The sequence below is a fragment of the Chiroxiphia lanceolata genome, chromosome 1 (assembly GCF_009829145.1).
Source record: "Chiroxiphia lanceolata isolate bChiLan1 chromosome 1, bChiLan1.pri, whole genome shotgun sequence".
Classification (NCBI taxonomy): Eukaryota; Metazoa; Chordata; class Aves; order Passeriformes; family Pipridae; genus Chiroxiphia; species Chiroxiphia lanceolata.
Genome location: NC_045637.1, coordinates 22,795,293 through 22,821,550, shown reverse-complemented (window position 1 = coordinate 22,821,550; position 26,258 = coordinate 22,795,293). Strand labels below are relative to the sequence as shown.

The window sequence follows — 26,258 nt, the reverse complement described above, 5'->3', positions numbered from 1 at the left end:
CCCCGCGGCCCGGACCGCGGGTAGAGGCCGCGGGCGAGGGGCCGGCGGGGCTTGCGCGCCCGTGGGAGACGCGGGCGGGATCCAGCCCGCTGAGGGCTTTTTGTGTTTAATTGCTTTCTTCTTTCATGGAAATTAATCGCGGCGATGTTTTACGGGGATCTGAGTCGGAGGAGGGAAAAGGAGGACGCTGAGCGGGAGTTGCATCGGCGGTGTACCCCGGAGCCTGCCAAGCGCCGCGTCCCCGGCCGCCTACGCCTGTTTGTCAAATCTTGGCATTTCCTGACTGCTTCATTAAAAACAAAACAAAATATCCCACACCAATAAATCGGAGCTAAGTCGGTGATGATTTAGTCACCGAGAAACACGAACGGAATCAGATGCCAGATCGACGGGCGGTCACTGTTTTCCTTAAAATAAAAAAATTAAGCTCTCGGTGTGTAGCCCGAGTCGTTTGCAGCACAAGCCTGTCTGTTGGCCGGGGCAGCCCGGGGCTGGGCCCGTCCGCAGGTGCCCAGCTCTGCCCTGCGCGCCCTGCCAGCTCTCCCCGAGTCAGCAACCGTCGAGGGCCGTCGGAGCTCCTCCCAAGCCAGAGTGCGGCGGTGCCCCGCACCAGGGACTGTGCTCCCGTTCCCGGGAGTCATGAGGCGGCCTGGATACCCGCTGCCCCTTCTCCCTCCGGCGACGGCTGCGGGCGCATCCCCGCCCCCCTCTGAAAATTCATTTTCGCGGGAGTGAGTCCCCAGCGAGTGCAGCCCCCCAGTGCCGACAGCGGCGGTCTGAGCCGCTCCGTGCACGCATCGCGCACCGCAGCCGCGCACGGTGTCCCGCGGGAGGCTCCGCCAAGCGCCGCCGCGGGGCCTCGCTGCCGTCTCCCGGGCACGTTTCTGTGCTCAGAAGGGGCGAGTGGTCAAGGTTTGCCCCAGGTTTCACGGCCACAGAGGAACTGCTTTAATCTGTTCCTCGCAGCGAGAACAAGCACTGCCTATCTCTCTGGACGGAATCCAGCGCTCCGGATGTATATTTTTTGGGGGTGGGGGAGGAGAGAGTGTGGGGAGGCTGAAGTGATCGTAGCTTTGTCAGCACCGGCAGGACGCGCGGGTGGGAGAAGGCAGTGCAGGGTAAGCCCTCGGGTGACCGCGGATAGCGGTGCTGCCTCCGCCCCCCTCGGAGCCCCGGGCAGAGCTCCACGCTGGCCCCACCGAGAAACCCACCCAACGCGCTGGGTCCGCCGGGACACCCACCCAACGCGCCCGGCGGCCGCGGGGCCGCAGCCAGAGACGGTGCCGGGGCGGGCGGAGCGCGCAGGGCCCCGCGCCGACCTGCAGGCGGCACTGCAGCACCGCGGGCCGCCGCCGCCGGGCACAGAGGGGCCCCGGGCGCTCTCTCCGCACAGCCCGGCCGTGCCCGCGCCCGGCCCGGGCATAGCGGCACGCCCGCCCCGCCGAGGAGGAGTAAGACCCGTGGGGCGGGAGGCTTCCGCCCGACGTGGATGCAGAAAGGTGACGCTGGACCGGCGGCCTGTGCCTCCTCTGGCGTCACCCCCGCTCGACGGCTGTCCGGTGCCGGGAGCTCCCCGGTGTGCGAGTGACCCTGCGTTCCGCCGGGCGCGGGGACGCCGCGGCAGTACGGGCGGGCCACGCCACCGGCTCTCGCCGCGCACCTGCCGGCCGGGCCGGGCGGAGTCGTGCCGGGGTCACCGGGCACTCCCGGTCAGCTCAGACGTACGGGGCGGCTGCGCTGCCAGTGGTGAAAGAGCGCGGCTTTCCCTTCTACCAGCGCAGCCGAAACTATCAAGAGCGCCCAGGGAGCGAACAGCCCGGGCAGCAACCCCAGACCGCGCCGTTCCTCTCCCGAGGAAAAAAGCCTCCGCTTTGAGACTTTTTTCCTTGTCTGATCGCTTGGGGATTTGGCGAAGTCGTTGTTTAAGGATTTTTTTAAATTTGGTTTGGGTTGGTCTTCCTTTAGGTAGGTAGGTAGGTAGATAGATAGATAAAAATTTATTTTTTTTTTCCCCGGCAAGTGTGGCTTATTTTTTGCTTGCTGTAAAGGGCAAGAAATGACATTTCTCCCGAAGCAATCTCCCTTTGATCCTTCTGTCCGAGGGGTTTGTTCTTGGTATCCACAAGCCAGCAGCGGGGGGAAGAAATTGCAACTGTAAAGTCCCCTTTTCACTTTGTTCTTGAAGCAACCGGCCTCTCTCTCGGAAGCAAAAGAGAGGGGATGCGTGTCCCTGCCTCGCGCCCCATCGGAGCCCCCCAGTCCAGCCGCGGCCGATAAGTCCTCGCCCCTCGCAGGCTCCCGCGGCCGCCCGCACCCACGTCTCACCCAACCCAGGGGAATCGCTTCTTCTCTCAGAATTGTGAGCCTCCTATCCTCGCTGCCCGAGAGAAGAAGTGCTACTTATTTAGGGCGTTTGGGATTTAAAACAGGGCACTTTCGAAGTACGGATTTTTGAAAAGAAACGAAAAATAGCCCCGGCGGCCGGCGGCAGCCGCGGGCTGTAACGTGCGCCAGCCTCGACTCCACTTCGCTGTGAGGGGACACGGCCAAACCTTTCTCTGCTGGCTCCTATTTGCCTCTTTGATTATTTTTTTTTCTGTACACGAAAAGGATAAAAAATCTCGTTGCAGCCGTCACTTGTGTCCTCTTCCTCGGGCTCGAACTAACCAGCACAGCCCCTACCTCTGAAAAATTGTCATAGCTGTCCTTCAAGGTCCATTTTCCCCCACATCTTTCCGTACTTTTCAAATCCCAGTTCCGATCTCCAATCCAGATTATAGGTAAATTCCGCATACATGTGATTTAAGTAATGCACAGAACAAGATATCGTTACAGATAAAAACGTAACCGAAATTCACCATGTGCAACCAGCCGTATTGCGGCTGTCGACGAACGTGAATAGAGCGCTCTAGTCAGGAAATTTGAAGAGGGTCACGAAGGCCCCATTCAGCAGTAAATTCCCCGTTAATAAATCGAAACTGCATTCGAAACTATGTGTCTGTTCCAGGTAGGTATTGTGTGCTTTAGTCACCGCGCACGGGGATGCCTACACAGAGGTTCTATTTGGGAACCTGCCTTTAAGCGCCCCAATCTCAGTGGAAGGGCAGCGCTGAGTTGCTGAAGGGTGGGTCCCCAGGGCGACCCGACATGACGGCCACGAAGCCATTTGGACGTGAGCTTTAACTGCAACCTCCCTCGGAGACGTAGGCATCCACAAAAACCCACGCTCTGGCTTTGGGGGAGTTATTTTAGATATTTAAGCCGCCTATGTCACCCCGGCTGGGGCACGGCGGGTGGGCGGCCGAGGCAGGCAGTGCGGTGCAGGGAGAGCGCAAATCTCCGCGACCGGCAGCAGGGTGAGGGGCGTCGGGCTGTTCGAAGAGGGAAAAGTCACCTTAGGTGACGCGGGGAAGCGGGGGGCGTCCTGCCCCTTTAAAGTCCAGTTGCTACCCAAACACAAGTAAACAGTGGGGCCGGCGCGGCGGGGCGGGCCGGGGCCGCGGCTGGGGGCGGTCCCGTCCCGTCGGGGCGGAGCGGCGCGGCCCCGAGCGCGGGGCTGAGCGCGCCGCGGGGTGGGCCGGCGGCGGCGGCGGGCGGGCGGGGACAGCGCTCCACGCCACTCACCGCTGAAATGTGATGGACCGGGCAGGGGGCGGCTCAGACTCGCGCCGAGCCGCGCCGGGGTCGAAGGCGAGAGGCTGCGGGCGGGTGGCGGCGGTCTCTGCCGGGGCCCCGGGACCGCCGCGGCCAGAGCTCCCAGCCGCCCAGCCCTCCGCAACATGCTGTCCGCCGCCGGGCCCTGGCCCCGCTGAGCGCCCTCGCTGTGGATCTAATGTCTCCGTGAAGGTGCCGCGGCCGCCGCCTCAGCTTTGCCCCGGGAGGAGCAGCAGGCTGCGGTAGGTGACTGGCTCCCTCGGCCCGCCCTGCCCACTGCTGTCGGCGGGAGCGGGGCGGCCGCCCCGAGAGCGGAGCGTCCCCTCGGCCGGGAGCGCGGGACCGCCGGACCGCCGGGCTTACTTTCAGTTCGCACCTCCGCGGTAATTTGGGATGCGGGTGCCCTCCGCATACCGCGGGCGCGTTGGTGTGGGGCCAGGCGGGGGCCTCGTGGGGCGCGCAGCCGATGTCCTTCCCGAGAAATTCCTAGCGGGGAGAAGCCGGTCCGTGCGCGGACTACGGGGCTGATCCGCGGGTGACACTGGAGAAATCCGCGGTGCGTGGAAACACCAGGCAGCGCCGGGACCGGCGGCCGCGGCTTCTGGTGGGGCCGGCGGGGAGAGGAGGCGACCCAGGGTCCACCCGCTCCCCGGGAATGACGGCAGTGCCCTCGGGGCACGGCCCGCCCGGCCCCGCCGCGGTAGGATGGGGAGCGCTGGGTGGGCCAGCAGGTCGGCGGCAAGCAGGTAGAGAGGGGTGTCCTGCCGAGGCACCGGGCTTAATTTAATTAAGCGCTCTGAATGAAAAGGGAAAAGGAAGTGCCAAAGTTTAAATAACATCCGTTTTTGGTTGACTTTATCCCCCCGCCCGCGCGCCCCAACGCACCTTGTTATAAATGGCCTTAAAATCGCGTAGGAAGGCACTTTCTGGACTTTTTTTAATAGGTTTTAGTAAAGTTAGCTCCGAATACAAATAGTAACAGATGTACCGCAGTTCAAACAGCAGTGCAGTTTTAAAAATTTCTTCCTTAAAATGCGGATTTCGTGTTCAGAGTAGTTTTTTCAGACTTGGTTGTTTGACACGAAAACGAGCGTCATGCAATGACACCCCCACACACGGCCACCAAATGCAGCTGTAGCAGAGGGAGCTCTGCCCTACAGAAACACTGTCCCTACCTCTGTCATAGTTCTCAGCCGGTAGCTCCGAAACCCAGGCACAGCCAGCAGGGATGGAGGCAGGAGCCACGGGAGCAGCCAGCGAAAAGTGATTTTATTGCTTCTGTGTCGGTTCCTGGCGGAAAGCGAATAGGAACTCACACTACGACATCTTTAAAAATAAGTCTCTATATATAACCACCCCCCCTCCAACAAAACAAAAAGGTCGCCATAATATAATAGGTCGTATCTATAACACTGTCCCCAGTGTCGATACAATCACAAACGAGAAAAACTGGGCAGCACCAGAGGAAGCCGTGGGGAGCCACGACTCGAGGAAAACGAAAACAGGGGTGTGCAGAGCTGCAGCTCACGCCCGACCTCCTTGCCGCATTTTTTTTTTTCCCGGTGGGCCAATTGTGCGGTGCCACAAGCGGGGAGGAAAGGTATTTTAAGAAAAAAATCGAAAGTATCTTTCCAGCCAGAGGGTGCCCGGTGCCAGCGGAGTGGTCCGAGCCAGGAGCGGCGGTGAGGGCTGCGGGGCGGTGGCGGCCCGGGGGGCAGGGACACCTCTCCCGGAGCGCGGGCTCTACGCTTGGAGAGTTTCTTTTATTTTTGTTGTTGTTTTGGGGGGTTTGGTTTAGGATTTTGGCTGGGGGAGGGTCTCTTGTTTACTTTGGAAACTGCGCCTTACCAGTCCTTCCACACAAATCCCAGGAGGTACTGGGGCACCCTCGGCCCTACCTCTTGTTTACAGGCCCGGAGGGACCCCGGCGCTTGCTTTGGCCGCTTTCCTGGGTCGCAGCAGCCTCTTGGCAGCTGGAAGTGAACCCTCAACGAAAGCAAAAAAAAAAGGAAAGGGCAGGGGCTTGCCTCCCGCACTGATGTCCCCCTGCCCTGCGGGAGGGAACCATCTCCCCGGAGCCACCGAGGGGACCTCCCGTGCGACGGGAGCAGCGGGCCCGGCGGTTTCGGTTGAGTGGGCTGAGTGAAACCCTCTGACAGTCACACACCGCTCATTAGCTCACGGCCCCGCCGCTCCGGCGGAGGTCCCAGCCTGGGAATGGCCGAGGGGGTGCGGGGTGCTCGTCCTCACGGCTCCGTCCCACCGGGGCTGCGCTCGTCCTTCTTGGCCCTGCGGGACGGAGGGAGCCGAGTGCGGGGCAGCGCCCTGCAGGGCGGCCCTCGGCGGACCGGGGAGGCCTCCGGGCCAGCCACCCTCCTCGCTGCCGATGGGATGGCTGCGGCGCGGGGGGCTGGGTAGGAGGTGTGCGTGCGAGGCCCGGGCTCTTTTTCTCTCCTTCGGTTATCTTGATAAATTAGTTGTTGTTGAAGGAAGAAAAATAAGCAACCGAGCTGGGATGAACGCAGGGTTTATTTCCCCTTACTCCCCCCCTCCTCCGCTCCCTCACGGGCCTGCCTCGGCCCTCCGCGAGCACCCTGCTCCATCCCGGGGAGGCCCCAGACAGGAGGGGTCGGGGTCGGGGCCTCTGCGCCCGCGGGAGGCCGGGCAGAGGGTGGGAGCGACGCCGGGGGCCGGGTCGGCGCGGGGGGCAGGAGGGAGGTGGCTCCGGGATCCCCATGGTGGGCGCTGCGGGAGTCGGCGGCGGGGAGACGGGAAGCAGAGGGGCTTCGGCCCCGGCCCCGTCTCCGTTCCGCGTGTATTTTTCCACCATTCGTTTAATTTAAATCTGCGGCGCCTTCGGTTGGCTCCGCAGTGGGTTTTCTCCTTTCTATTTTAATTTGGGGTGGGTGTTTTGAGACAGATTTATTTTTTTTTTTTTACGCTTTAGCTTCTCCGGTCGAAGCGATCGCACCGTGGGTCAGTATCGGCCGCCGGCCCCGGCGGAGGGCGGGAGCCTGGGCTGCGGCGGGGCGTTAAGGGCCGCGGCACGGCAGCGCACCGGAGCCGTGCCTGGCCCTCCCTGGCTCGGTCGCTGCGCTCGCCTCGGCTAAGGGGGGACCACGCTGTTCTCAGTAAAAGTCTCTTTCCCCTCCTTTCTCCCTCTTTCTTCTTAGGATTTTCTCCCCGTCTCGGAAGCCCAGCAGAGGCACCAGCTACTCCGCCGGCCCACGCCTGCCCCGTGAAGATGGGAAGCAAGGCGCTGCCAGCCCCCATCCCGCTGCACCCGTCTCTACAACTCACTAACTACTCCTTCCTCCAGGCTGTGAACACCTTCCCCGCAGCTGTGGACCAGTTGCAAGGTCTGTACGGACTCAGCGCCGTGCAAACCATGCACATGAACCACTGGACATTGGGCTACCCCAATGTGCATGAAATCACCCGTTCCACCATCACGGAGATGGCGGCCGCGCAGGGCTTAGTGGACTCCCGCTTCCCTTTCCCCGCACTCCCTTTCGCCACGCACCTCTTCCACCCCAAGCAAGGGGCCATCGCCCACGTCCTCCCAGCATTGCACAAGGACAGGCCCCGCTTTGACTTTGCCAACCTGGCCGTGGCCGCCACGCAGGAGGACCCCCCGAAGGTGGGGGAGCTCGCCAAGCTGAGCCCCGGACTGGCCTCGCCTCTGTCGAGCATCAGCAAGCTGTCTCCGGATAGGAAGCCCTCCCGCGGCCGCCTGCCCTCCAAGACGAAAAAGGAGTTCATCTGCAAGTTCTGCGGCAGGCACTTCACCAAGTCCTACAATCTCCTCATCCACGAGCGAACCCACACGGACGAGCGACCTTACACCTGCGACATCTGCCACAAGGCTTTCCGGAGGCAGGACCACCTGCGGGACCACCGGTGAGGGACCACCACGACCGGGGTCGGGCCAAGGGGAGCCGGGGTAGGGTGAGCCGCTCGGGGGCAATGAGGCTGAGCCGCTCCGGGAGCTCTGGGCTGAGCCACGAAGGCAGCAGGAGGAATCCCCGCTCCAACTCCGCGGCCGCGGAGGCACCACGACAGCCTAAACCTGCTCTCTCTCTAAACCTGCGTGGGACAGGCACCCACCTGAGGGAGAGACGAGGGGATTCACACCCGGGGAGGAAGCCCCCGGGGCTTTTGTGGTTCTGAAGCGCGACCCTGGGGGGCGCGGGGAGCAGGACGGGGCGCAGGTGGGCGCTTTCGCGCTCGCTCCCCCCTCATCTGCGCAGTCTGCAGCCGGTGCCGAGCGGCGCCTGAGGCCACTGGGCAGAGAATCCTCTCCGCCTTCGGAGAAGAACGAGCTCGGGTCCGGCCGGCGGCACAGATGCTGTCCCGGTTTGCACCAGAGAGTGCACTCACACTTCGATACGAATTATTGCAAATGTTTTGAACCGTTAAGGAAGTTTAATCATAAACAGAATTATAAAAGGGGGAAGGAGACAGGATCGGAGTGAGGGCTTTTGAGGGGAGTTGAGTTTGGGGGAGCGGGGCCTGGGAACGGGTGATCCCCGCGCCCCCGGCAGCACTGCTCACCCCGCGGGTTGCCTTACAGGTACATCCATTCCAAAGAGAAACCCTTCAAGTGCCAGGAGTGCGGGAAGGGCTTCTGCCAGTCCAGGACCCTGGCGGTCCACAAAACCCTACACATGCAGGTGAGCCCGGCTCTCCCCGGCCTCTCCACGCGTGTGCCGCCGGCAGGGACACGGCCCGGCTCGGCTCGGCCCGCCGCGGGGCAGGGGCGGTGGCCGCCGGGGGAACGGGGCTCTGGTGCGGAGGGGAGCGAGGGGAGAGAGTGGGCTCCGGCGCTGGACTGCCCTGTTCTTCCTGGGGGAGGGCAGCGGCCGATGGTTACCTCCGCGGCCGCGGGAGACCCGCGGAAAAACAGCGGCCGCGGGAGAAGGGCTTAAAGCCAGCAGGGACGCAGTTGGCGGCGGGGAGTGAACCCTGGGTTTGAGTTTGTCCACGCCACTGCTTCGAGGCGTTTTTCGTTGAGGGCTGAACCTGGCCCTGACGGCGGCGGCGGGCGCGGGGCGGCGGGACAGCCCGGAGGCGGGATGCGATGCGGAGCGGTGCAAGGGACCTCCGCGGCCGTCGGGCGGGTAGCGGGAGTACCAGAGCAGGAGGGCGGCGAGGCGGCCGCTTTCCGTGCACGACAGGGGCGCGAAATGTCACGACTCGAGAAGTATAAAATAAGGCTTCTGGGGCAGGACAGGGCGAGGTGGGCGGTCGCCCGCCCGCCCGCCCGGGATTGCTCTCGTTCGTGTCCACCCCTGATATCTCAAGTTGTGCGTTGCGATGAGAAAAAGTGCAGTGATACGTTAAACCAGGTGGTTTGTGAAGGATTAATCCTTTGCTTGCTTCAAATCTGAACAGGAATCTCCACACAAATGCCCCACATGTGGAAGAACCTTTAATCAAAGAAGTAACCTGAAAACTCACCTTCTTACCCATACAGACATCAAGCCCTACAACTGTGAGCAGTGCGGCAAAGTGTTCAGGCGAAACTGTGATCTACGGCGGCACAGTCTAACTCACACCCCGCGGCAGGACTTCTAGAGCAGCCAGGGACCCGCGCCCGCTCCGGCAGCTCCAACTTGCCCACTTTACTCAAGGACTGTATTGTAGGAACTCACAGACGCGCACACACAAATACACATGGAGACACGCACGCAGACTCGGGGCCAAGCTTTCCTACCACATGTCTGCGAAACTCGTTTCGAGAGTGCGGACTGCAGGATCGGGCCCCTCTCCAACCCACACCCAAGCGTAAAGCTCATCTTGTAGATAATCGCGGCTCATTTTAGAGCTCTGTACAGAACGTGGTTTTTTTTCTTCGTTTGTTTGTTTTGTATCGTGTCAGATGCACATCGATAACAAATCGGGGAGGCAAAGTATCTCTTAAAAGTGTATTTCAAAATAAATCCTTTTTTTTTTTTCCAAATACCTCCTGCCTTGTTGTATTATTCTCTGAATATCTGGGCTTTTTTTCCCCTGCTGTGTCAATGCAATGGTAAAGCATATTGAATAAATTTTCTAGCCGGGTAATTGTACTGTCACAACAATTTTGGTGATCGCTTTTGTTTGGTCTGTTTCACTGTCGCTGTTGCGTTATCTATTGTTAAGTAAAATGAAAGTGCCTTATTTGAGAGTTTATAGCTCTATTACTTAATAGTATGAATGTCTAAATATTAACTTCTGTACTTTTTTTTCCCGAACAATTTAAAAAAAAGACGAAAAAGAAAGATATATTTGCAAATAAACAGATCTTAGGAAATAATGTATAAAGCCGTTCTTATGCCAAAGCGGCTTATTAGTAACTTATTTGCAATCAGCCCATATATTTTAAAAGTCGTCCCTCTCTCGGGGATTGCAGCAGGCAGCCTCCTGCCTGTAGACTTTGGACACGGGCAATACACCCACGTAGACAGGGACTTTATCCTGCAGAAGACGATTCTTTCCCGACAGCTCTGGAAGCAAACAGCGAGGCGCCCTCTGCCCGGGGCTCATCGGCGGGTCCCTGACGGAGCTGCAGCGCTAAAAGCGGGGACCCCAAAAACGTTCCCCTACTCCATCTCCGCTGCCGAGCGCACGTCACGCCCAGGGGGTCGACTGGAGAGGCGCTGAGGAGAGGGACTGTTCCCTCCTCCCGGGAGATCCTCACCTCTCCGTGGGGGTGACCAGCCACTCCCCGTCGGGGTGACTCTCGGCAGCTCGGCACGTCTACTCCATGGGCCGCACGCTCAGCACCTGCACCGGCTATGCAGCTAGCAGGATGGTGGCACTGAACCATGGGCTCCCCTCCCTTGTCATCCTTGCAAGCCTTCACCAGTGCCTCTGGTCACCTCTGGAAAGGGAGATTTTCCCTGGTGGTGACTTGGATGTGCATCCCCTCATCTGCCACCCCACTGCTCTTGTCACTTTTGGCACACTCCCCACAGTGTTTTGAGTAGTATGGGGCGCCAAAAGCTGTTCTTTCCCAGGCTGGGGGTACCCATCCTGCCCTACTCCTCTGCCAAACTAAGGACCAACTAAGAATGGCAGGGAGAAATCTTTCCCTCAGGCTCAGGGAGCCCTGTTTAAGGGAAGAGCAATCCTTTGCACCAGCTCAGCAGAGTGGGCTTCACTCCTAGGCCCCACCTAGCAGGATGCCATAACTCTAGGATAGTCCATCCATGGGGAGGGTCACAGATCCTAGCATGCCCAAGGGCAGCAGATGCTGACAGAGCTTGGGTGGTTGCATGTCACCACCGCCAACCCTCGTGGTCCTGTGGAGGGAACCACACTGCCTGAGCCCTGTTAATGAGTAGCAAGTCAAAACCAGCAGCACCTGGGTCGCAGTCAGGCCATCAGTGCAGAAAAGGCTGTATCAACACCTGTGCCTGCTTGTTATCTACGCTGCATCCACAGAGGGCTACAATGCTCACCGCGGGCCAGGGGCAGGGACCCCCAAGCCAGTCCTGCTCTGCCCCAGACCAGGCAGCCAGGTGGATTTCCACTGACGCAGAAGACATGGCTGTCTCAAACTCAGCCACGATTTCTTAAGTAGTCAAGGCCTATCTCTCCATCTGCTCCAGTCCAGGAAGATGAGGAAGTGAAAAATGTTTCTGCAGCAAGAGATACTGGTCTGCTGGCTGAAGAGAAGCCTCCCTAGTCAAAGTTTATGCGAGTGTCGTCTACTCTCTTCCTCTTCACCCCCTGTGACTTGCACCCCTTCCTTTGCTCCGGTGTTGCACTCCTGGAACTGTCCTCTCCCCGACCTTGCCCTGCTCTGTGGGCAGCCCCTATCCTCCATCTTCAAACTGCTCCTTGCTCCACACTGCTCCTCTCCAAACCTGTCTTCATGGGCATCTCTTGCTTCCTCTTCATGGGCATTTTCCCAATATCTGATTTCTTCTTGTCTGACTTATTCTTCTATTCCCAGTGCATTCCTGTTCTCCCAGTAGGTTATTTCCTTTAAGTTCCTCTATCCTTATTGTTCTCTGAGTTCCTTCCCCCAGGCCCTTTTACGTCCCCAAGTACGCACAGCATGGCTGGGATAACTCTGTTTGAGTAAACACCCCTGTCAGGATACATATGGGCTTAGTCTGTTCCTCATAGGCCACGTTCTATGTGAAGTTTGTTTGGAAAGAACTTAATCAGATGAACAATATCAAAGGATGAAATTAAAATGATTGTATATAGCTAAGGTTTTACTTAATTGTTTGAGGTTGCAATCTTCCCCCTGAGCAGACTGTAAATTTATCTTCTGAGAATTTCTAAAGTTCAGCAGCCAGAAAAAAAGCCCAAATTGCTGAAGTGGGTCAGTGACATTTATCTCTAAGGGTTGGTCCATGGACTGGTTTTTTATATTTAAACCAGTAGCTATCATCTTAAAATGTTAGAGGATGATCTAGTATTTCTCTTTACTATCAATATACTTGCCTATTGCACGGACACGCTCCATTCACTTTTTAAAAGATCCTCTCTCCCTGGAAAGTTTAAGAGGCAGCTATAAGGAACATGTTAAAATACACATATGGTTTGTTGGTTTTAGACCTGTTGGGAACAGAAACAAGTACTATAAAGCTACCTTTTGGGCGGGGTCAGGGTTTTTATAGCCATAAAGTGCCAACCTGACTTTCACAATGCAAACACTTAATACAGCAATATCCCTGTGATTACCGCCTGTGTCTTTGTCAAGTATCCTCCTTTCCTCTGGAGCTCAGTTGCAGAACATAGCACATAGCTCAGTGCTTCTGCAGTTTCCCAGAGCTTCCCAAATCACCTGTTGCCCCATGTTCATCCCTCCCACTGCCCCTTCTTTTTCGGCACTGCTTTTTTTTGCCTGCACTGGCATTTTGCTGTGTTAGAGGCACCAGCTGTAGTGTGGTAGCAGGGAAAAGAACTATCTGCATTATATACCAGGGAGAAAAAAGAGCAGATAATAAGATATAATGTCACATTAATCTCCATTTTCTAGGGGCAAATTATAGCCCTTTAGGTTGCATTTGAAAACTGACCTCTTTGCACATCAGTTGGTGAAATGGATGCTGTCCACACCTGACAGCAGAGCAGCTCAGCTCATCTATGTGTGCATAAAGCTTTTCAATGAGGCCATCTATTACATAGCAACAGCATGCCATGCTATTCCAGACCAGTACAGACTATTCCTGATGCCAGTGCAGATTTGCTGGCAAACCCCAACTTTATACCAGTACCACCTCAGGAACACGTAAAGCCCAGATCTAAATGACAGACACCCCAGCAGCAACCCAGGAATGTGGCATGGCTATGTCTCCCTGGAGCCAAGGGCTAGTGTCCAGGGTCCCTTTGAGTAAAACATGTGAAAAACCATTATTTATTAAACTCCTCTCTGGCCTCCCTCACCTTTCACTCTTTTCTTCTCCCTGCTCTCCTTTTGGATGTTTGCTTCAGAAGCTGCTTCTCTTACCCTAGACTTATCCTGTACTACACCCTGCCTCCTGCCTAGTCTCCCCTTTGTCTCCTTCCCCACGTTTTTCCCATTTCATTTTTGCCTTCTCATGTCTCACCCTGTGTTTCAACCTCTTTTCCTGAACAATTCCCTTCACTCAGATTTTTTGGTTCCCTCTTTTGAATCACCCCAACTTGTTGCCTCATTCTGTCCTTCAGCCACCAGCCCATATGAGCTTCTCTGTCTTCCCTGACCCAGAGCTTTTTTCCGCTGCCTGGTACTTCTCACACGCTGCTGGCCCTTCCTTGCTGATCCCATTAATCGATGCCATGTCTACAAGGCACTCAGGAGGCATCCGTGCAGGTGCCATAGATAATTTTAAGTATGCTGGGTCTGACACAAAGTCAGCAGCATGATCCCATGAAGACAGGGTTGGTGGCACATGCAGCCAGTGGCAACTTGGGCTGCCCAGGGTGGAAGCACTGCTGACAGGAGTGCTGCAGCCCACAAATATTGTGGTCCTCATGAAGGTCAAGAGGAGCCACTGATTTCAGGTGCAACGTACTGGTCCCAAAATGTCAAGACGGAGTTTGCAGTTAGTCAGCTAAGCTGCTCTGGTGGCTCAGAGCCTCTAATCATTCCATGCTCTTAATTTTGTAATTACAGATAGTCCTTTATGTGTAGAAGAGTGACTTGGTCTACCAAACTACATTACACAAGGAATTAGGCATATGTTGCTTTTATTGTAAAATTGTTTCCAGCTTGTATTTCTGTTCTCACAGAATATCTCTTCCTTCCTATGTATAAAAACTTGTATTAACTCTTTTTCTGACTTATAACAGCGCAATTATGAAAAAAATAGGGTGGCTACTAGCTAAAAAGTTATTTTTATTGAAGTCATTAAAAAGAGGAATACTTAGATTGAAAAATACTTATTCACATTCAAAATAAACCTATCATATCCATATAAACCACTAATTTTAATATCTATTTTCAAAAATCCGTCTGAGATATTTGTGAAACATCTTACTAGAAGCTTCCAGTTTATCAAATGAGATACAAAAATATCTACACTGAAAACACTAAATATCCTTCTTAAATCTGCAGAATTAAGGCAATGGAAGTATAGGTTTCCTTCCCTCCTCCAAGCCTTCTTTGCAAGCTTGAGCATCCTCTCCCAGGTGCAACTTTCAAACACTACTTGGGACTTCATGGTATGTGGAGCAGGATCCAAAAGCGGTGGGTGAGACCCAAAAATGTTGGGCTCACACCTTCATCCTCACTTAGTCAAGCTGGAGCAGTACATGATCACCATCCCTGGGAAGGTTTCTTCCTCTGCCAGCACTCTGGTAAAACTTGGTGCTGCAGACTGACTTAAAAAATTTAATTTAAAATTTACAGATACAGAAACACCAAACTCAACCCGAAGTGAGTGGTCTACACTGTGGGGACCTGCTGGCATGGCCATACCAGTGGGGAGTGGAAACTGGCTGCATCCCCAGCCCAATTGCTGGCAGGAGTACAGGTAGGCATGGGGGGGCATGGCTTTGACAGAGACTGCTGGGAGATGCAGTGGCCCCCAGGGGCCAGACATCTCCTCTCAGATCTGGTAATGCTGGTTGAAGGCAGCATCTCTCCTGTTTGTGGGCTACCACCAGTCTCAGCAGCCAGGCCTGGCAGCAATCACAGGGCTGGTTTGGATTTTGGGAGATGAAGAGCACTCTCACAAGCTGTCCTTCACTGGGGCCACAGTGAAAGGGGGTTGAGGAGGGTGCTGGGCAGTCCCTGGGATGATCAGGAGTCGCTGAGTGAACCTCCAGGCCTTCAGAGTCCATTTGCCACCAGCCTCCTCTCCGTAGGAGGAGGGGAACAGCAGGACTTTTGCTTCCCTGAAATTCTTGTAGGATCCAGAGAGTGGCTCCATTGCCTCACAGGGCCGAGGGCTGTGGCTTTGAGAAGATTACAAACCACATCTCTTTCGACTTTCCTTCTCTGCAGAAATCCCCCAGACTTCTGGCTTTGAAATAAGCAAACTTCACCTTCCCTGCTGATCAGGGAAGGAAACCTGCTGGCACGGGTGGCGCCGGTAGTGTCTTGCCACAGGCAGTGCTGCAAGATTCCCACTCCTCGAGGCAGCACCTTGACCTGCAGCTCCCTTGCCATGCACTTGTGAAGGCTCTCCTACACACTGAGGCATTTTGGAGACACATTTGTTCATCTGGGGGAAGTAGATTGACTGATTGCTTGCTTTTCTTTTTTCAGTTGCAAGAGGAAGTAAAACCTTTATTTCTTTTTTCCTCTGAGATTATTTACGAGGCACTGTCTCTGCTACTGCCAGCTGACATCCTTTGGCGTCACTACCACTCAGTGCACTGAAGATGCCTCAAGGTGTGTCAGTCGTGCTTCACGTCAGTGCACCTTGATGTATCTCTTTGGCTGCAATTGAAAGGTACAGTTTCTAAATCTCCCGGTGACCCATTTTACACGGATCACTGGTGCGCTAGAATGTAGCTGCTCCTTCCCATCATGTTAATGCAAGTTTGCCTCTGTTCAAAGCAGCCTGGGCTCCACGTGCCATGCTGAGCACACACGGAGAGCTCATACTAGGGTCTCTGAGTGAAACGGCCATGGCTTCAGACTTAATCTTCCACACAAGTTACATGCTTTAGGTGTTTTCATTGCTATATCACGGTCCCTTTATTTAAACCTTGTAAATTCTTTTGTTTGATAAACATAGGCAGACAGCTGGATTATCTTAATCTTGGGGCTTGCAGTCAGCAAGCACAGTGAACGCTCCCAGGTTGTGGAAGCACCCTCTCCTACCCGGGTCCCATAGCCCCCCCTAGCTAAGCTTAGCACTCAGTGTGTCACCAGGAAAAGGACCAAAGCGCCTGCCTGTGAGGGAGTAACTCAACACCAGCTATGGACACGGGCTGCCTGCCTGAGTGCCCTTGAAGCCAGCCCCGGGGATGGCCTTAATTAATACTTTCAGTGCAACTCTATGGCTCCCCGTGCTGCGTCGTCTGCACACTGTCCTGTCTGCCTGCACGCTGGGCTGGAAAGGAGGGTGACGGGAAGGCAAACCCTCAGGGGCCCTTCTAGAAGGCCCCAAGGCTCAGCCTGTATGGCAGATGGGATTCATGGGCAGCTTCAGCCCCGGGTGTGCTCAGGCTGTCTGCAAGGGCAATGCAAATGTGATGCACCTGCCTGTGAGGCACCATGGCCTCCAGAGTCCTTTAAAGGACACCTGGCTGGAGTACAATGTAAACCCAGTGCTGATTTAGTCCAGGAGCTGGTTCTGCTGGGATGAATCATTTAACAACACAAGCACCCCATGACTGTGCTTCTCATTTCCATGTTGTGGCCTCCTTTTCCCACTCCACAGCGGAAATAATGGCCCAGCCACGGGCATGGATGACAATAGAGAAATGCTAGGAAAACAAGGAAGTATTTGAGGGGATTTCAGTTACATAAATGACAAAATCTGTATGATTGGGTCAGATCCTCCCCAACTTCTTTTGTCGTGTGCCTGTTATCCTCTAATTTTATTTAATGAAAAGTGGGTTTTGAAATTAATGCCGCATTAAGAGGCATGAGGTAGCTCATACCATCACGTCATGTTCTTGCCAGGCTACAACCATAGCTTTGTCATGATTCGTATTTCCCATTAAAAAGGTTAAAAACTACCTAACAGATTTTCAGTAATTCAGCCGTAGGCAACTCACATTTTTCTGAGTCTCATTTGCCTAGTTAAAACAGAAAACAAACTCTATACATACTAAGTTTTAAACGAAAAATTAGACTGCAATGCAGTTGCATGGTCCTGTCTTCTCCTGGGGAGCACAGCAGGCTCAGTTCCCTAAAATCACCCAATAAGTCCAAATAAACTGGGATTATGATGCAGGAGCGAGGGCCGTAGGCGGGGACATCACTGCCTTTGCCCAAGTCTATCCTTACATAGGCAGCATTTGTTTGTCTGCTTCAACAGCATTTTCCAGCTGGGAGGTGAGGGTGCAGGTAGATGAGCAAGTCGCTGCAGGGAAAAGAGGGGATATGAGAGTTCAGCACCTCAGCTACTGCTCAGAAATTGCTCTTATGGATTCTTTAACCCCTCAAAAATGCAAACTCACTTCCCCTCTCCCACAGGGGATGAGATACCTGGCTTTTGCTACAAGGTACTGCAGATAAGAGAGTGCAGGTGGACACTTGCCACCACACAGCAGCCAAACTCTAGGTTGATGCCACCTTGTCCTGCAGTTAGTTGGTTGTCTCCCTAAACTCTGGGGCACAACAGGTTAATTTCCCTAAAAGCCTCGCTGTAAAGTCCTGATTCAGGTGAGGGAATGACATGGGAACTTCTGTCATGGGACCTCAGTGGGCACTTGCCTCACACCCACTTGTAGGCAGCAACTTGGTTTGACTGAAATTCTTCAGGTTTCAGCAACAGGAAATTGCAGATGAGAAAATGCTCTGTAAAGTGCATTTAAAGAGTTTCAGCCTCAAGCTGTGAAAAGCAGCATCTCCCTGAGCTCTTAATTTTAATGCTGCTATTAATACTGGTTTTTCTAGTAGCACAGAGATCAATGGAGCATCAGGGTCTTGTTGTAGTAAACAATATCCCAATGATGCTCAAGAAACCTGCATCCTACTGTCACACAGTTTGCTGTCCCAGCAAACCCCCAAGCACTTTGCCATATCCCAGCCAAAATACAGATGGTTAGGAAGGTGACTCTACTTAAAAATCTAGTTTTGAGGTGTTTCCTCTGCCAGGCAGCAGAAGAGGCACCCTGAAATGCTCCTCAAGGCAATGATAGGTGCTGTTCAGGGGCCATGAGAGGAGAAATTAGGGGTTTGGGCACTGCATTTTTCCTTTTCCTTGGAGAGCCCTGGGGACTGTTCTCATAGAGGTACTTGGAGGGCTGTGCGAGGGGAAAATCCCTGCCCCAAAATTGGTGGGCTTTGCAAACTGCCCCTGAGGACTTAACACCACTCTGGATTCCACACTGCGCTCACTGGTAATGTAGACGGTCTGTGGTAGTAGAAAGGCTGGTCAAGATGGTTGAATGAACTACCAGGACTCTCTGCAGCACTGAAGCCAGAAAATTATGTTGCTTCCAAAGCAACCAGGAGAGGGGTGGGTTCATGGCTGATAGGATAAGGCTGGCTGGTTTCTGCCCTCTGGCAAGACAGAGACTCTTCACACTCCCTGAGGACAATAGGCCCAGTCCTAGGAGCTGGCTGGTTTCAATATGGGACTCTCCATCTTGATCCAGTTTGGATGGGTCAAGACATGTTGAGACATGCTCTTTCAATATGCTGCATTTTATTAAAAACAAAGTAGCTGTGGGCCAGATTGTAAAACTAGGTGGGCCTCATTTGTCTGTCCCTACTGTAAGCCAATGAAACCTTCAACATACCCAAACTCTCACCTTTTTACCCATTTGAATGAAAAAGCATCACTAATAAAAGAAAATGACTCACCTAATGCTAAACCTGAGCTCTGTAGATCAGCTTTGATCAAATTCACTGACATTTGGATAACTGCATTATTATAACTAAAACATCTTTTAAAGTTTTTTTTCCAGACACTCATTCTTTAAACTTTGCTTTGATCACTGTGCATACCCTTTTCAGGAGAAATTTGTCCACAGAGGGTGAATTTTTTTCATTTGTTTTTCATATGGATTCTCTTTCCTTTGTTCATATTTTAAATCAGTGAAGCTACCCTTCAAGCTAGCCTTTATAATAAAAGTGCAGCTACTGTGTGGCTTTTAACAACTCATTTAACCCATCTGTGCCTCAGTATTCTTGTTAGTGACCCAAGGCAACTAACACTTATTTATGCAATAAGACAGATCATGAGGCTTAATTAGATATTTTTTTGTAAGATAAAGTAAACATTTCGGAAGGGCAGAGCAGGGAAGTGGTGGTCGCTGTTATGGTGGTCTGACACCACCAGTTGGTAATATGTTACAACAGTAATGTCACAAAATGCTCTGTAAAAGGGCATTTCTTTCAGAAAGTACTCTTGAATTATTTCAAGTGCTCCAGTTTCCAAATAAGAGTCACAATCCGAGACAATTAAAATAAATGGAAGCAAGAATGTGTCAGGACAATTACAAACGAAAAGACTGAAATCACTGGAGCTGGAAGGGCAAAAATTTGCTTGTGTATAAGTACACGTCTGTGTATGAAGCGCAGCTTTATATGCTGAGGAGAGTAAAGTTTGACTTCTCTTTTTCTATGGAAAAAATTTCACACATCTACGATGCAATAAAATTTAGTTCAGCAATAGAAAAATGCATTTGTAACGAATTTTTCCCTTTCAAGCATGCAGGAAGACTGTTTAAGCTTTAATTTGCTAATTATCATTTATTGTGATTTAGCCATCCAGCTGGGGAAGGCAGGTGCTGATCATTCATTCCCAAAGAGGGCGGCTGCCTGGCTCTAGAGTCAAGACACTCTTATTAGGGTTTTTTTACAGCATGGGCAGAGTTCTTGTTATAGCTTGTAACAGGGGTGGATTAACCGCAAATAATTTTCAAAACTTTGAAGTCTAAAGCTGTAGCACCTTTTACTGTATTCTACAAAAAAAAAAAAGTGAGCGTGTTCAAATAATGTTTGCTGGTAAGACTCTTCCCCTGCCTCGTACCAAAGTGCAGTCTTTGAGACCCGTAGGGCTGCCTGCGCGGCCATTTTGCAAACACGTATGTGTGTCATCTGACAGAGCGAGCCCTTAAACCCTGCACGGCTTCTGTCTCTGATAAAACTATTTATGAGCGCACGCACTTGCAAAGATCAGGCCCCGCAAGCATTAGCTCCACATCAAGCTTCTTAGGGATGGCTTGTTTTCCCAAAACACTTTAGGTTGAGGATTCCTGTTAATAGAAATCTGCTTTAAATAGGAGATAGTAATTTTTTAATGCAGACATTCTCTAATATTTTCATGATGTGGCTCATACCTTAATAGATAGCAGTTGCGGTGCAGATCTGGCCATGGAGCTCGCAGTTGCAAAACATATTTGCGGTAATGAGAACCCTTGTTGACATGGAAAATTAATATTAAGAAAATTAATGTAAGGTAAATCTTTAATGGGTTTTTGTCTGTGTAGCAGTTAGCAGAAGGAAGGAATTTAATACCAGGTGAGTAGCCAGCTCTTCAGAAATCGTGTTTTGTTGACCGCATTTTAAGACCTGATATTTTGATGTAGCACATCAGGAGGAATATCTGCTTCGTAAACAACAGCATGAAACATCACACTCAGGATCCTGCCTGACAGTGTCAGGCAACCTTGCCCACGAGAAAGAATCTCTTGGCACAAATGTTTTTCATGTTGGTGCCCTTTCTGTCTGGGGAAGTGTTTTGAAAGCTCAGAAACTTCAGCAGGACAGGAGAGAACCTTCATGCTCAGACCCACCTACCAGTGACATTCTGAAAAGACACGTCTTTTCATAAGCAGCATCGGTCAAATCCTCTGGCAAAACAGAAGTAGCAGTTATCCCAATAAGAAAGGCTGCTCTGCTCATTTATTGCATGTTCAAGGAATGTAGTGTCATAGCAACAGGGCAGCATGCAGACACTGCTCAGCACAACAGGACAAGAAATCCTGGATGGGGACCAACCTTCTCTGCCTCCCACCCCACCTTTGCCCCCCAGCTCATAAGTGCCACCCTGTCAGAGGACGCCAATGTTGGTATCAGTTTCTGTTCAAGGTGATCTGTGGATTAGGTGTTAGGGTCTTTTGTCTGTTTCCTGGGTTTCTCTGGAATGAAGGAAATCTGGCATATTTTTCTCCTTTGTCTCCTTTTTGCTGCTAGGAAGGTAGATACTGCCCCCCTTTATTTCCTGGTGATTGTGGATATTAGAGACGATGAGGCACAAGATATCTGGCATGACATAACAGGAATAAAAGGGTGAAGAATTCTTGGAAGAAAAGCCATTTTTTTTCAATTTAGACAGCTTGAAATTGTTTTGTTTTGTTTAGCTCCTACCTACAATACTTAGAGAGAGGGAGGGATTTCTTGGTAAACATTGTGTGTTGTCTGCTATTTTTCAAGGACTGGGCAGACTCCTAACAGCCTTCTGAGTCCTCCCTGAGAGACACCAACTATGAGAGAAAGGGTTGTATTTGATCAATAAGAAACTTGTGTGTGTGTGTTTGTGCAAATAAAAGGAGCAGCACATTCAACTCCCTTATCTCCCTTCCTTCTTGCATGCCAGATCACCTTTAGCATCAGCCCTAGTCCTGCAGTTGCTACTTTCAAGCAGGTCTCATCGACACAGCGGTGGTTCCTGACCTGTTCTGGGTATAGGTTCAGGTCCTGTCTTTCCTCATCCCTTCCCTTCACCCTTTCACTTCCACAGCCCAAGGGAAGTGAAAAATGAAAGTTAATTGTTTACTGCACTTGTTCAAAATAAAATGAATGTCAGAAGTTCTCTGAAAGTGAAAGACAATAACTAGTTTCTATAACACTGATATAATTTTTTTTTTTTTTAGAAAGCATCTGCTGCTCATCCTTTCATTACTGAGGGTGCACAGAGGACAAGGCTTTTTTTATCACAGAACAGACTACCTTCCTAGAAATCCCAATAGAAAAATCTTTCAGGATTTGGATAGCTAGTTTTACCCAGTTAAGAAATAATTTATTCTTTATAACTAATTCAGAGAATCGTTAAACCAGGTTGACTAGCAATGTGTTAATGTTCATCATCATCTCGAATACTGGCAGTGCCTTGATCACATTGTTCAGAAATAATGCATTAACGAAACATGCTTATAAAATATAAATATTAGTGTCCGTTCTCATGTATCATTCTCATGCTCATCTTTGTATTACCAAATATTTAATGTAACTTCACTTTGCAACATGTGGATGGTTAACTCATAATTAGTTCATATACAAAAAGTAACAGAGTAATGCAAATATTGCACTTTTTTCCCCCCGGAAGTCTAAGGTAATTAAAATCAACTTTAGTTGTCTGTGTTGTTTTGTATAGAGTGGATAACACACATATATTTGGACACGTATGTATTACCACACACCTCCAAAATAGATATGATATTTTGTTACTAAACCAGTTGCATTTGTCATCAGTAGCAAAACACAGACCCAATCCAATTGCTTCGCAGTTTTCTGCCACATAAATGCAGTACAGAAATATTAAAATAATATATACTCACCATACTACAGTAGAAAGTTTTCTGTCTAGATTTTGAACTCTATGCTCATCTCTACCAGAAACCACTCTTTCATTTTATCTTGCTTTACAATGTTCCTTTCTCATCAGAAAAAATTATTATATTCTCATAAATCATTCAGCAGACTGATAAAGATAAAAATGTGCACAAAGAATAGAGGACAAAAGTCTATATCAAACAATGCACATCAAAGAGAAGAGACTCCACTTCCTTTTTTCTACCTCCACCCCTCTATTTTCGCATTAATCAAATCATTACTACATCATTGCTAGTAGCTACAAATGGCTCATATTAATTCATTTCTTCTCATTCAAAATGATTTTTTACTAAATCCTTAACTACCGTAACAAAATAATATACTAATAAACATTTTAAATAGCTGATAATGTAGAACATTTGAACTTTTAGTTCTTGTTCCATGGACCCCAAAATAAAAACACATCAAAAGAGAAGAAAATCTAAAATTTCATTTAATCTTAACCAGAAGTTCAAGCAAAGGCAATACTGGAGAGACTTTATAATACCTAATATCCCCTGAAAATATTTCAATTCCGCATGTGAATATAAAATAACTTCTTGCTTGATTTTGTTGACCCAGAATTGTCAGTAGAATAGAATCTTCAGTAACTCCTAAAGGTAGCAAAGTGTGATTTGCTCTGATTTCAGCTTAAACTACCTATTTGTCGGTATCTGCCTTTTCTCTCTTTTAGAAAGCAGAGAGGATTTGTTCGTTCATGGTCTTTAAAAACACTGTCTTATTTTCATTAAACTAAGCCCACTGCTGATGTAATTCTTGCATTACAAAGGTCTTAATTTAAACCATGACATAAATGCTTTTCATCAGTTGATTTTTTGTTCTTTGTGCCAAATTTCTTGCATTTTTAAAATAAAAAATATGGTGTATAATAACTGCTGCAGGACAGACTGCTTTATTCTTAAATATGAAAGACAAATGGGGTGTGACATGCATACGTTTCAACATGCAGCACTTACTTCTTCAGGACCTTTACTTTTTCCACTGTTTTCTCAGTAGACTATTTCACTTCCTTTGAATCGGGCCTAACGATAACACCGGATTTGAAGCACACTTCTCGGCGTTGAGCACACTGACGGGACCAAGAGGTGAAAAGTGCTTCTAATCTCTCTCCTCTGTCTCTTTCTCTCCCCCTCCTCTCCCTCTCCCACTCTCTGCCTCCCTTTCTTTCCTTCCCCCCCCCCTACTCAAGGATTTGGGGTCTGCAGATGATAATTTACAGAGCATTTGGGAAGAAGGGTGGGGACGCATTCCTAACACCCCAAATCCTGGTTTGCATTATACATTAGGGATTTCAAAGCACACCAAGATTTAATCATAGTCAGAAAGAAGAGAAATTGTTTCTACAACATTCTGCTGCATCGAGTCTTTTTCCTCCCCCCTTTGGTATCACTGTAACTAATACAGCAAAATTGTATCATCGTCGTGTCATACTATAATTGCAATGATCGGTGAGCTGTGCTAATGCGTCTGGGGAAACTGCATAACTTGTTTGGGTATTATTTTGAGTTTAGGAGCTTGTTTAATTTTCAGACAGAGTCAAAAGACACCAGCTGTTTCTCTACTTAAATATGAAAGTACTGAAGAAATTCTTCTTTATTAATGTTATTACAAATGAATCAAGATTATAACAGAAAGGATGCAAGTATTTTATTTAAGTAGAAGTTTCAATGTGATCTATGCTAACACCAAACTGCAGCATTAGTTCATTGACCTCCATGGGACAATATTGCCAGATACCAAACAGATTCAGAAAATCTCAGCTGAATTTGTGGAAGGAAGAAAATCTTTCAATGATCTCTGCATCAATTGCATTTTAGAAGATGTTGATCTGATACTTCTATATTTGTCCCGGCTTTATACTTTGTCCCTAAAGGAATGCTCCTAAAATTGCCAAAAGCAGGGTACAATGACAGGCTGACCTTTAGTGTGTCAACTTTCTGGTATTATGTAAGACATTAAGCGAAATGGAAAAGGTATCTTTTTCATTCAGATTAAGTATCTGTAATTCACTAATTTTACATGATGTCATTTAAGTAGATTAACTTTATTTCCTGAATATTGGACATATCAGTAAAATTGAAGCTGAGGGAATCAATATTTTTACTATTAAATACTTAGGACTACATACAATATGTTGCATATTTCTAAATTGCAGACTATATCCATAAGGTTGGATATTATTTAGTTTGTTATTTTATAATTTCTCCTTTATTCACATTACTGTCTATGCAACATGCTGTTGCATGGACCTGAACTGAAGAGGAGAGCAGGGCTATTCTTTAAGGGTGTGTTCATCTTTACATTTTTTAAACCTATTTTGATAGATTTATATCAAGGCTGAAGTAATCCACTCTGGGAAAAACTTGGCATCAAAACTTTTAAATACAAGCAGATTTTTCTTTCAATTTTTTTAAAAGAAAATTTAAAAATAATTCGGCATGTTCTTAAAGGCAAAGGTTTAAGTCCTGATTCATTTTAAGTCAATGGGAGTTTTGCCATGATTTCAGGGGAGCCAGGACTTCCTTCAAATTATGGGAAACAATTACATTTAGCATTTTCAGATGGAAATTTTGTGCTTGTATAAATTAAAATTTTTTCTTTTTTGGGGGGTGGCGGGGTTTACATATTGTATAATCCATAGCGTGAACTCATCTCTGGATATCTTTCTGTTAAGTGACTATCTTTTTTTCATTAAGATAAGTAACAGTTCAACATATGTGGTTACTTAAGAAATTCCTCAGGATCTTCAGTGGAGTCTTTTGGGATGAGATGTGAAATCAGCCGTTGTCATTCATGACAAAGATCCTACATAATTTTTCCAAAGAGTTTGGCATGCCAGGGAGAGTGGATAAGCATGAGCGAGTGTAATTTGCCCATGCACTTTCCATCTGAGGTTTAGATCTAAGATGGGACCTCTGCCCTTCCTGCCCTCAGCTGCTTTTGGGTACCTTTGCATTTAAGTAACTTATATCTTTGGCCAGGCCAGGAGAGAAGTGAACTTAATGAACTTTCTTTGCTTCCCAGAAAGATAAGGTTATTGTTGGTGAAATCCTGCTTACTGCCATCAAAAGACAAAACCTGACCCCTGAAGAAACAGTTAAGGACTTCTTGCATGAGGTACCCATGGGATGGGACCAACGTCTCTCTCTCTCCCAGATAAAGCTCTTCAAAAGAGATCTATTGTACCTTTCACCTGGCTGTATGGCTCTAGCTGTGCAAGTGCTACTAAAGCTATGCGAGGCAGATGATACAATTTTTGTACAAGAGATGAGAGTTCAACCAGACCTATCCCAAACTCCCTGCCTTGAACCCTTGGACCCCCAGTATTCCCCTGGGGGTTTAACCCCCCATGTGGAGGGGCCTTTGGGCCAAGCCAGACTAGTGTAGAAAGGACAGCTCCTTCCCCATACAGGCAGGGTGGGACAGTGTCTGGCTCTGCCAGTCAGTACTGGTATTCCTGCAAGTATTTCAGGATGTTAGAACCTGGATCAGCTGTATGGTCAAAGTCTGAGATGTGAGCCAATATCTAAGGCCTTTTTGGGTGTTCCCTTTGGGTATGAGATTGATGATAATTCTCTGGTGCAATCCTGCTTATTTACAAAGGATAAACAGCCAGCTTTCCCAAACCCTGGGAGGAACTAGCAGCAGCATGCAACATCTTTGCCTGGAATCACTGGCCAGCACTTTCAGAGGGTTTTCCACTGGAAGGGAGCTCTGCTCTCTGCTTTCCGTCCTGGCTCTGCCGTGAGCACTCACTCAGCTGTGCCCTGGCTAATGTCTCTCCTAACATACAGATTTTGTGGACCTTTCTCTCCATCTATACACCTCACATCATCTGCACCAAGGGAGGCAGGGCTCCCATGTGCCTCAGGTGCACGGGTTGTGCAACCTGGGGAGACCAGAGCTTCGACATCTCCCTCCTCCACAAAAAAAT

General features: G+C 50.2%; 1 protein-coding gene across 3 annotated transcripts; it reads left to right on the top strand.

The window, feature by feature from the left end:
* Positions 1–1,102: 1,102 nt before the first annotated feature.
* On the top strand, positions 1,103–9,619 carry OSR2 (odd-skipped related transciption factor 2). 3 transcript variants are annotated; one of them, XM_032674562.1, is made up of 4 exons: positions 1,103–1,118; positions 6,828–7,554; positions 8,228–8,327; positions 9,049–9,619. In XM_032674562.1, the coding sequence occupies exons 2-4, from the start codon at positions 6,899–6,901 to the stop codon at positions 9,229–9,231; spliced, it is 939 nt and encodes a 312-aa protein (XP_032530453.1). In that variant the 5' UTR covers positions 1,103–1,118; positions 6,828–6,898; the 3' UTR covers positions 9,232–9,619. The 3 variants fall into 3 exon arrangements, with proteins under 3 accessions (XP_032530453.1, XP_032530445.1, XP_032530454.1); XM_032674554.1 differs by lacking the exon at positions 1,103–1,118 and adding an exon at positions 3,732–3,896; XM_032674563.1 differs by lacking the exon at positions 1,103–1,118 and having other exon boundaries at positions 6,741–7,554; positions 9,131–9,619.
* The last annotated feature ends 16,639 nt before the right edge of the window (positions 9,620–26,258 follow it).

Bases quoted from the DNA above. Each gene is read 5' to 3' on its own strand.
- OSR2 (XM_032674562.1), top strand. From the start codon at position 6,899: ATGGGAAGCAAGGCGCTGCCAGCCCCCATCCCGCTGCACCCGTCTCTA. The intron at 7,555-8,227 runs GTGAGGGACCAC...GTTGCCTTACAG, and splicing joins GACCACCTGCGGGACCACCG to GTACATCCATTCCAAAGAGA. The intron at 8,328-9,048 runs GTGAGCCCGGCT...AAATCTGAACAG, and splicing joins ACAAAACCCTACACATGCAG to GAATCTCCACACAAATGCCC.